Below are 12,632 nucleotides of genomic sequence, written 5' to 3' on the forward strand. Positions count from 1 at the left end.
TTTTAGTATGCTTACTTATTTAAATCATGTATTTATTTTTGTAATACACATTAAATTATTTTATTTAAATTTTATTCGTGTCCATACACGACGTAAGGTGCGTTTGTGGTTCAATGTTTTTACGTCTATTTTTCTCATATGATAGGTTCGTCGCAACTCGCAAGTCCTATATCGACTTAGTTATTCTTTTCTATGTTTTACGTTTCAGTCTAATTTCTTCGTATTAACACGTCGCAATCGATGTGTGTGGTTCAATGATTTTACATCTATGTTTCGCCCAATGTTACTTTTTTCATTTTTATTTATTTTCTTTTACGAGCTCTTTCTGTGTTGATGGTCGTTGGCGGTAGTATAACACTGGAGCAACTTGGCACGGTTTTATGTTCCCCACTGCAACGTGGGGGCTTAGTATATCATCATAAATGTAGTAATAAAATGCACTACAAAATGTTTCTTACTTTTCTCAAAATGGTTGTAACTTCTCTTAGGCTAAAGGGTATGGTGACATCCCATCCTTGGAGGACTATCCGCCACGTAGGTGCCACGTCATAGTCCTCCCAAGGATGGTCACTAGAGGGTATGGGAGGATGATCCTACCCCACCACTTTTTTTATTTTTTTTTTTAATTTCTATGCCTATGTATAAGTATTGAAGCCTAATGTACAAGTCAAATAACAAAAACAAACAAACAAAGAAACAAAGGGGGCCCACCTGGAGGACCGTCGTGAACGTCCGATCTTCGACGTTGAAGACGGGACATGATGGAGGACGGGGGGGGGGGGGGGGTGGGGGGATGGGGTCGACGCCGGCTTTGCTGGAGGACAGACCGTCCTCCCCTTCCATACCGTGCAGCCTTATACTTAAGGTACGTGCATTATTATGGTGTAACAACTTTTATTAATGTGTCATTTTCAACACGTTGTTACGAACGTGCGTGGTCTAACGTTTTTACGTCTTCTTTTTCGGTGTTGCTTGGCATTGGTGATGGTGTGTTATTAATGTTGTTGGTACGGTTGTACCCCACCGCAACGCGGGGTGCTTCCATCTAGTTCTAATCAATTGGAGTATATGGTATATATGATAACTAGAATTTTGACCCGCCGCGCGTTGCGGCGGGCCGGCGGTATAAAAACACGGCGTACAGACGTAATCAACTGATTGCGATTTTTTTTATTATACAATGACAACCAAAATTACAGTGTGCTTTCCATGCTTTGATTGATTGCCACTGTAGTTGCCGGTGTCATTTCTAGGTGTAGCATTCCTGAAAATCAAAAATAAGGTTATATGTTGGTTAGCTTCAATCTAGTTATGTGAGAAAGCAGATTCGCTAGTAGGGTAAATGGTTTCACAAATTGCGTTCATTTAGGCATACCTTTGTATTCGGAGACGGATGTTGAAGTGACTGCAAGTATGTCTTTGGACTGAATGTTATCTCCAAACCAACATCGTCTTGTCTTCACAAAAGGTTATCACAATCTTGTTTCACGGTGAAGTTTCTACAAGCATCAGATAGTTTCAAACTCAAAAAATAAAGAAATAAAAAATAAAATACATGCCACGTTTAAAGTTACAGCACTACTAGAAAAGGGGACAATTTGCTACAGAAATTTCCTACACAATTTTTTTCATCACAGATTACAACACCTTTATGACGAATTTGCTACAAAAAAAAAATTCATGATTTTGTTACAAATTTTCGATGCATCCATGACGAAAAACGAGAAAACCCTAATTAATTGACAGTTGCGTCACAAATCTGTCAAAAATAACCTACAAAAGGTTAATTATTATTCTTTACCGAATAAATATTTATATAAGCCAAATAAATAAGGGAAAATAATATCGTTTCCTACAAATTTGTGACGAAAAATAAGAAAACCCTAATTAATTGACAGTTCCGTCACAAATCTGTCAGAAATTATATTGTTTCCTACACATTTATGACGAAATATTTATTTTTAATTAACTTAAACCATCCGTCGGAATTCCCTCACAACTTGTGATAAGTTTCCTACAAAATATAAGAAAACCCTATTTAATTGACAGTTGCGTCACAAATCTGTCACAAATAATCTACAAAAGGATAATTATAATTGTTTACCGAATAAATATTAACATATGCAAAATAAAAGGGAAAATGATAGCATTTTTCACACAATTCTGACAAAATATTTATTTATTAATTAAAATAAACCATCCGTCGGGATTGCGTCACAACTTGTGACACATTTCTGACAAATATCCTTGTATCAATACAATTTCCTACGCATTTATGACAAAATGCTTAAATCTATTGCAAATTGTCAAAAAGGCGTAGGAAACAATCCATGTATCAATACAATTTCCTACAGATTTATGACAAAATATAGATTCATTAACCATCCGTCGGGATTGCGTCACAATTTGTGACACATTTCTGACAAATATCCTTGTATCAATACAATTTCCTACGCATTTATGACAAAATGCTTAAATCCATTGCAAATTGTCACAAAGACATAGGAAACAATCCATGTATCAATACAATTTCCTACGCATTTATGACAAAATGCTTAAATCCATTGCAAATGGTCACAAAGGTGTAGGAAACAATCTTGTATCAATACAATTGATTACGGATTTATGACAAAATGCTTAAATCCATTGCAAGCTGTGACACATTTCTTATGATATTTAAGGATTTGTCACAAATGTGTAAGAAACAACCTATATAATTATTCTTATTTTAAATATTAAATGTACGTAACTATGTGGACGTATGCATACGAGTATAATGTGAGTATCTATATATATGTATTTGTGTAAGTGGGTATGTATGTGTACGTATATGCACGTTTGTATGTATGTGTGTATGTATGTGTGTATGTATGTGTGTATGTGTGTATGTATGTATGTGTGTATGTGTGTATGTGTGTATGTGTGTATGTATGTATGTATGTATGTATGTATGTATGTATGTATGTATGTATGTATGTATGTATGTATGTATGTATGTATGTATGTATGTATGTATGTATGTATGTATGTATGTATGTATGTATGTATGTATGTATGTATGTATGTATGTATGTATGTATGTATGTATGTATGTATGTATGTATGTATGTATGTATGTATGTATGTATGTATGTATGTATGTGTGTATGTATGTGTGTATGTGTGTATGTGTGTATGTGTGTATGTGTGTATGTGTGTATGTGTGTATGTGTGTATGTGTGTATGTGTGTATGTGTGTATGTGTGTATGTGTGTATGTGTGTATGTGTGTATGTATGTATGTATGTATGTATGTATGTATGTATGTATGTATGTATGTATGTATGTATGTATGTATGTATGTATGTATGTATGTATGTATGTATGTATGTATGTATGTATGTATGTATGTATGTATGTATGTATGTATGTATGTATGTATGTATGTATGTATGTATGTATGTATGTATGTATGTATGTATGTATGTATGTATGTATGTATGTATGTATGTATGTATGTATGTATGTATGTATGTATGTGTACGTATATGCATGTATGTGTACGTATATGCATGTCTGTATCTATATGTGTATGTGGATGTGATTACATGTGTTATTAAGTGTGCATTTGTATACATGTATGTATGTATGTATGTATGTATGTATGTATGTATGTATGTATGTATGTATGTATGTATGTATGTATGTATGTATGTATGTATGTATGTATGTATGTATGTATGTATGTATGTATGTATGTATGTATGTATGTATGTATGTATGTGTGTGTGTGTGTATGTGTGTGTATGTGTGTATGTGTGTATGTGTGTATGTGTGTATGTGTGTATGTGTGTATGTGTGTATGTGTGTATGTATGTATGTATGTATGTATGTATGTATGTATGTATGTATGTATGTATGTATGTATGTATGTATGTATGTATGTATGTATGTATGTATGTATGTATGTATGTATGTATGTATGTATGTATGTATGTATGTATGTAGGGCTGTCCAAACTCATTCGATTTCCGCTCAGTTTGTAAATGAGCTGCTCGGATCGGTTCGATTCAAATTCAATCCAAGCATGAGCAAAGGTCCGCTCGCTCGATTTCGCTCGAGTTATTTTTATTAATAATTAATATATATATATATATATATATATATTATAGATTTTAAAGATTAAAAGTCCAAAAAATATACTAGCCCAAAAAAACTAAAAGCCCAAAATATATACTAGCCCAAAATATACTGATTGCTCAACCCTGTGGTTTGACTTTCGTAACCATTTCAGTCCACTTCCGTTAACCCCATCCGTTTATTCTGTTAAGTACACGTGAATTGACCATAGTGCCCTTATTAATAAAAAACAAAAAGATAAAATGAGTTAGTTACGGTTTTCGTCCCTGTGGTTTGTCAAATATCACTATTTCAGTCCATTAGTTTAAAAATTGTGATTTAAGTCCCTGTGGTTCACTTTCTTAACCATTTCAGTCGAGTCTCCTAACACCGTCTATTTTACCGTTATTTTTTAATGAAATACCTAAATTACCCTTGTGTTAATTAAATATGGACTTATATGATTTTATTATTGGATTTATATGATTTTATTGTTGTATGACCTATGGACTTAAATTGGATTGTAGGGTTCGACCCATCATGGATTCAGTAGAAGTAGAAGCCTGACACTATTTTTACATATATGGTTCCAAAATTTTAATTTTGGATTTTAGAATGAGAAAATGTCCAGGTAAGTATTATTTTTCAAAGTAATTATGTTAATTGATGATGCAAGGAAGATATTAACTGGGGTGGGGTAATGCGTCGCCGGACATTAAGAGGGTGGGGTTGTGATGCCGGAGAAGATGACCCCGAAAACTTTTGCCGGAAATGAGAGCAGGGATGGAGTGGGATGGGGTAGCGTGGGGTTGTGTTTTAACAAGTGGGTCCTAAAATACAATCTTTTAAATTTCCATGGTTTTTTTATTTAATTAACTCGAGGGTAATTTAGGTATTTCATTAAAAACTTAACGGTAAAATAGACGGTGTTAGGAGACTGGACTGAAATGGTTACCAAAGTGAAACCACAGGGACTGAAATCGCAAAATTTTAAACTAATAGACAGAAATAGTGATTTTTGACAAACCACATGACGAAAACAGTAATTAACTCATTTAGATATCTTTTTGTTTTACCAATTTACCATTTCCCACTTCCCATGTACCTCTTCCTCTTCTCCATACACTAGTTAAGTTTTCAAAATACATTCTCAATTCCCACTCTTCCTCTTCTCTATTACGATTGTCCTACATAAAAACCCTACACCACTTCCTCTTCTCTACATTACGATTGCAGGCTCGCTTGTTTGCTCGCCGCTCGTTTGCTCGCCGGGGCTCGTTCCCATCGGTGGTCTTGTATCCAATAACCTACAGGGGCACGTTTGCATTTGAAGCACAAGGTATGTTGTAACATTCCTATTTTTATAAGAATTATAGGTTTGGTTAAATTTATTAACCACTAGTAACTAGTTTATTTTTAATATAAATATCCAACCTAAATAGTTTTAAACACTATTTTATATAGTTGGTTAAAATATTATAATTAATTGGCCTGTATATGGGTGACCTTTCTAAATAAAATAAAAGTATATAAAAACTTATATTATTAGACAGGGTAGATTGCGGGTAAGTTGAAAATTAGAAATATGAAGTATTTAGACGGACCCATGAATCGTTTAATAACTAAATTATAAAAATACATTATATTTGAACCTACTCTATTTTTAATGAAACTTGATTCAAAATGTAGATACAAATATTCTCGTTCAAATGACATATTCATTGTTTTATAAAACATCATATTTTAGAAGTTATACACGCTAAATAAGCGAAGCAGTTAAATTAATTATAATCTATATATATATTAAATAATATGACAAAAAGCTAAAGATATCAAAAGTCTAAAGATCATGCATGAAAACTTAAATTGTAATATGCATAAACATATACGTGGCTAAATTTTTGAAAGATAAGAATATAAGGTGTCATGCATGAAAACTGCGTGGAAGTTAAAGGAATTAAAAGAATTTAATAAAAATTTACGTGGCTGAATTATTGAAGTAAGAGACTAACAAAATTCGTATGTGGAAGTTAAAGGAATTAAAAGAATTTAATAAAAATTTACGTGGCTGAATTATTGAAGTAAGAGACTAACAAAATTCGTATAAATAGGCGATACATTCAGCCATTCTAAATCGTTCAAACTTTTAACTTTTTCTTCCCACTCTCTATGCGTTCTATGATATATTTTATTATTATTATTTCACCTATAATAATAATAAAGCCCTGCTCGTTTTAAGTATTGTAACTTTCGATCACCGCTACCCTTTCCTATTGATCTGAGTCTCATAACATATGTCAGGGCTCTGCCCGACTAAGTTCGTTGGGATTCTATCTCGGGACATCGGGACAAGGTTGAATTAGGGGTACTATACTTAACACGAGTGCAATATATGTATTTTTATAGTCCAAAAGTTATACCCAAAATTTATACCAGGAGTCTTTCTAGTTGAACCCTAAAATTACACAGTGGGTCCATTCTCTTTGTTTTATTCTCTTTTTGTGATTTACCCAAAACTATTATTTATTATTCTATTTTGTAAACAACTCTCATCAAAAGTCATGCCTATTATTTTATTTACCCAATAGGAAATTCTAATTAAGAAACCCAAGTAATTCTGCATAAACCCTAAAACTTTCAGAACTATCGGAATCAGGATCAGGGCCCCTAAAACTCAAGGGGGTTAAACCCTAATTGATATTTATCTTCAGAAAACGCTGTTCAAATTGGAAATTCATCGTGCGTCGACTCAGCAAGCCTATACCAGTGACAAGGCTACCCTACCCTATTTTGCCACCTCAGGCGATATGCGGAAAGTGTCGCATATTCTTCCGCGACACGCGGGAGGCTTCAATTTTGGGTATAAATAGAGGGGCCTGGCACTTGCACTCTGCTGTTTGTTCGACGATAAAATTCGTCTTACGCTTCGAGTTATAGCCGTTTTACTATAAACACACACAAATCACGAAACGCTGCCACGATAAACAGGGTAATAACTCGATCGCTGCTACGATTCAATATCCGATCGATTGAAACTATCCGACGGGATGTTTAAGTGCTGCTCAAACCTGGGTTATACTTTGTCATTAGTCGTGATTCCGACAGGATGTTTGAGTGCCACCCGAACTCGGGGAATACCTTGTCATTCGTCGTGAAAACGGTGGATGTTTAAGTATTGCACTCTGACATTCGTTGTGAATCCGATGGATGTTTAAGTATCGCACTTTGTCATTCGTTGTGAGGGTTTAATCTCGTGAGTTCATCGTAAATGCTGTATTTGTTATTTACCTAGTTTCGTGTGCATTATCGCTTCAATTAGGTTATCAGGCTTATCCATAGGCTAAACTCTACCCCATACACTTACAATCAAAGTAGATGCTAGTTCTCAGAAGAATCTGAATCATGAAGCTTGTTAATTCAATACTGCATGCTTATAATGTGAGTCATTCTCTTTTTATCAACTGTTTTACAAAACTCCAAATTATTTTCAAAGTTATAATTACAGGGATTAAGTCTTTGTAATCACCAAATTACAGCCGGTATGTGGGGTTTTGTATACATTACTTGATAATCTTCAACATTGGGGCAGCCAATGGGTGATATGACCATAATCACAGACACCACTAGACAGGTGGGCCAGTGGGTCGAGTGATAAAGTACCGTGGGTAGTTGGTTTGATATCAGAAACATTGTAATCGCTCTTAATACTGTAAATTATAACAAATGCGTCGTTTTAGTAAAATGAATGATTCACTCAGTATTTCCCTGCTGACAAAACCTTTTTAAAACGCGTTTCAGGTGATTACAGTAGATTGGAATAAGAATTGGATCCGGAACGTCAGGACTTCAAGAAGTGGCTTATTTTATTAAATTGAATCAAATTAAGAAATCTTGTTTTATAAAATCAAATTTATCTATATTAAAGCTACCATTGTAAAACATGGGTTTTATCCCATCTATTTAATAAATAAAATCCGGTGTTTTCTAAACTCTGATATTTTTCCTAACTCACGGTCCTGATGAAATTTCCGCTGCAATGTTTTTCAAAAGTAATCACCGGTACCACTGGACTGTTCACGGCACCTGATTCCGGCCAGGGTGGGTCAGGGGTCGTGACATATGTGTTTCTGATCTGTTTTTATTTCTTGAACTTCTGTGTTTAGTTCTAAGTTTGAAGCCCTAGTTTGATATTTTGAAAATTGAAGCCCTAGTTACTAGTTTATGCATTGATATCTAATACGAATGTGACCTGAGTTAATAAAGAAACTCAACTCTTGAAGATGCTTCATCAATCGATTTATCTAGATTAATTGTCACTACCACTTCATACTGGACCGAACCACCATGTTTTAGTTGTGATATTTTTATTAACTCTTTGAGTTCTGTACTAAAATTGTAAAAAAAAAAAAAAAAAAAAACAGTTTTGTAAAACAGTTACTGTGTTTAACTTACTTTGTGTTTCTTGAACCGGACGGAATGGTACACCGTACCGAATCGTACCGAAATGAACTTGAACCGCGTACCCGATCCGTGTACCCGCACCGCATACCCGAACCGCATACCCAACCGCGTACCCGATCCGCGTACCCGAACTAGCGAACCGCGAACCATACTAGCGAACCTCTGACTAAGTGCTCTTAAAGCTGCAGGTTGTCGGCCCCAATTAGGGGTACTGGTTTGCGAAACCTCCTGAGCTATTAAATGTAGAGTGTCAAACCACACATCTTGACACAAAAAAAAAGATGAATATTTGAAAGTAGAAGTAAGACTTAAGTAAATAAGTCAACTAACAAGAAAAACACAATAAACTCAACAGGAAAAATCACGAAATGTTAGCTGGAACTGAATGAGTTTATATTAAAAACAAGAGCTGTAAATAATCAAGAATGTCCACATGTTGATCTGACAGTGGTTTGGTCTATATGTGTGTCTCTGTGTGTGTATGTGAAAGAGGGAGGAAAGCGTGCGCGCGCGCGCAAGAGAGAGAGAGATGGTCCTGCACTGCATTTAACAAGACATCACCAGCAGAGTGTAAGGTATTTCAGCACCAACACAAGGTTCCCTTTTTCTAACATAACCCTCCTCACTAAGCATCCTTAGAATCTCTTCATTCAATGATAAGAGGGCCTTTTTCCTTGGTACTTTGTTTATGATGTTGGTTCAGTTCTGTTTGATCATGAAGGAAAACAATATAAATCATACCTGTCACAGCAGATAGTGCAGAGGAGAATCCAGTAATGGAGTTCGACATGCCTGTCATCTTTATTCGGTTCCTCCTTAGGGTGCTGACTGATGATGGTGACTTAGAAAACCGAAAAGGGTATCGGTTAGGAGAGGAGGTTTCGTGATGATGTTATGGCTTATGGGGTGTGAATTGTGAAACTGAGTAACCCCTAAACCTCCACCTTATTCTCCTTATATAAGCACCCAGGAGGAAACCTAATTAGTTACTAAGGGTAATATGGTCCATCAACAATTACCAACTAATTAAATAATAGGTTCTAATATATTTTGATCTCTATAATGTAAATGATTAAGATGGCTATAGATTAAATATTAAGCATAATAATATTTAATCTTACATTCTCCCACTTAGCCGAGTAATCATTTACTATGAGTATTAGATAAGCCTGATCAGGAGTTAACACTCATTTTAGCCTTAAACAAGTACTATAGCAGAAAAATACAGCCGTTGAATCATTATGCGACTCAGGACCCCCATTAATCATACTATAGCCTTAATTTAAAACCTAATCATCATGATCAAAATACGCGTAAGCCCTTTGTTTGATTTGTAACTTTTATTTGTCTATATGCCATTATGTCGACTTGACATATTCTTAGAGACGTACAAAATCAAACTGATGAGGAAAATTAACTAATACTTAGACATTCATAGTACGATATGCAATTTCGCATGGCCATTAATTAATACCCGTCTATGAGCTCTCTTAATAAGACTTATGGGTAATAGCCCTTCAGTTATAGGATCCTTAAGCATATCATGAATGCATTCGATACAAACTTAGTTTCCTCAATTCGTTCATAGACGAATAATTAATTGCGTATCGAAACTTAATGCAGCACCTCTTGAACTGTTACTGTTCAAGGAGTTATGGTAGCTGACTTTATCACACTAATTCTTCAAAACATTATATGGAGTTAATAAACTTATGAGTCCACTGATTAAATTTCCAACAACATTTAGTGACCATGTTATGTCGTTATAACTTAGGTTGTTAATATCAGTGCATTATGACTCCTCCATGAAATAGGTTTTGTCTGCTGACATAAAGATATATCCGAAACTGCATTTTTATAATCTTTGAATATCTCAAAGTTAGAGTAATAAACCGGTTTTAATTCTCACTTCTTCTTTAAATTGTAGTCTCTCGTTTCTTTTAAAGATATTGTAATACTCCATTAGATGCTACACATTAATCTAGACATATCTAGTGTGTTGCAATATGAGTAATATCTAAACGAGTATAGACTTAAACTTACATAAGGCTTCTAATTAATGAAGCGTAAATAAATAATCTCATTTATCCTATTATCCTCTATAGGAGAGCAATATTGATTGTTACATATGTAAGGACCCATTTAATGTTAAACTTATGGAACGAAACTAATATCCCATTGGGTCTATCTCAGTATGTTATGATATCAATCACGTAAGAGATATCTCTGAGTTTTATTATATCAAAGTTTGTGTTAACAATGCTTTGACTTATGTAACATATGCTTGTCAAAGAATGTCATCTATATAGACAAGTTTATTTTAGTTGCTCCCACTCATCTTGAGGTAGGTACATTAATCCACTTGATTCTTGATGAAAATAATTACGTTAGCTTTTCATCACATTATGATGTTTGCATTAACCCATACATGGATATTATTGGCTTACAAATAAAGTGTTCTTTAACCTTCAGTTTGAAACTTTAGGTTGTTATCTAATGAACATGTAAATGTGTCAGCCATTTATTAGGGAAAATCGTTTTAATGTTCATCTAATGTAGCTTAAAACTATTATAAGCTACTAGAACAGTGATGATCCTCAAAGAAATCTTTTGTTAGATATGTAATAAAGATTCTTTAATAATTTATCTCTTCCTGAGTACAACCTTTGACAACCAATCATGCCTCTTTGTGTCTTAACGCTTATATTAGGATTTGATTTAGTTATGAACACTCTTAGGTAATTCAATCAAATCCCAAACGTTATACGAACACATAAAATCAGTTTTACTAGAAAACAGTTTTATTTCATTTAGAGGATGGATTGACACTAATGGCTTAATTTGAAGAGATAGGATCAGTAAACTTTTCCAAAATCCATTTCAACTTCAATTAGGGAGGTTATGTAATCATCAAAGTTAGTAGGCTTTTAAACCTAGATGACCTCCTGAGTTGATTATTGGGTTCATTAGAAGTTTCATGGATTAGCTCTTGGTTAGGTTGCTATCATTTTCATTCTAAGTTTGTAAGAGTTGGTGCAGTATAGTGTACAAGAGGTGTAATCGGAGTTAAATTCGGAGTGAATTTAATGACACTCTTCCCCCCGCCTCTTGTATTCCTTGCAAGTCATAATAAGGACTTTGACTGCTCCCACTAACCTTAGAAATCTTTAGGAACTCAGCATGCTTAGGGTCAATACTTAACGACCAACAAATTCTAATAAAGAAAACAAATTAATGACATTAGTCGTTGTAGTTTCTCTTGTTGAGGATTACGTTAGTTTAGGTAAGAAATCTAAGTGCGCCCACAATTAAGCAACAATGAAACTTTTGTAAGAGTAGCATTAGATTTAAGGAGATAAGGTTTGATTGAACAGTGTCGTGATGGAGCGATGTCTTGTACAAGAGGTGGAAATTTAAAATTTTCAATCCCCATCTCTTGCAACTATTGCAAGTCATTATTAAGACACTTAATGCTCCCACTGATCTTTAATATCTCTAGAATGCTACAAGAGAAGTTTCAATGAGCTACGTGACGTGGGAACCTATCACATATACGTTAGACTTTATTTGATTTCTTTAATGTCCAGATATCATAAGAAACTTTAAGGACATATTTAATAGAAATCTGATTAACTACATATATGAATAGAGTTCTTCTAAGACCGTAGGCCATATGCGACAAAATTTAGATACAAGTTGATAATCTTTCAAATGATAAATGAATTATGTCTGAATATTCCATTTGGAATAAGTTCCACGAATGTCAATGAATGACTTATGATGGACCCATACTTATTCCTTAAGCCAAGTAATATTTAGGGCTGTAACGTCATGATTTAGAATCACTGAAAATGAGATTAGATGAAAAAATCATCCTCATTAACCATGTTATGATTTCTCATGAATTTTGGTTCTAATGGATGAAATTTATAAGTCTCATTTTCCTTTTGTCAAATTCTCATTAGCATGATGACAAAAGTTGTGAAAAAATAAGGTATCATCTAGTTTCATCTTAGTAATGTTTCTATCCAGATATTTAGAACAAATAAGAGGAGAGTTTAAGATAAGTGTGAC

At 34.1% G+C, this 12,632-nt stretch overlaps 1 protein-coding gene across 14 annotated transcripts in view; it reads right to left on the reverse strand.

Moving 5' to 3' along the window:
* Window positions 1–1,076: 1,076 nt before the first annotated feature.
* LOC110921059 overlaps window positions 1,077–12,632 on the reverse strand; it is a 40,834-nt gene continuing 29,278 nt past the window's right edge. For all 14 annotated transcript variants that reach the window (XR_004886274.1, XR_002582132.2, XR_004886275.1 and 11 more), the window contains 2 exons: window positions 1,376–1,499; window positions 1,077–1,264 (listed from right to left, as the gene is read on the reverse strand). Coding sequence is in view for 1 of the 14 variants with exons in the window: in XM_022165326.2 (XP_022021018.1) it covers window positions 1,473–1,499 (27 nt within the window). In the remaining 13 variants the exon portion in view is untranslated. The remainder of the gene's footprint in view (window positions 1,265–1,375; window positions 1,500–12,632) is intronic.

This window comes from Helianthus annuus, chromosome 17, assembly GCF_002127325.2.
Source record: "Helianthus annuus cultivar XRQ/B chromosome 17, HanXRQr2.0-SUNRISE, whole genome shotgun sequence".
Lineage (NCBI taxonomy): Eukaryota > Viridiplantae > Streptophyta > Magnoliopsida > Asterales > Asteraceae > Helianthus > Helianthus annuus.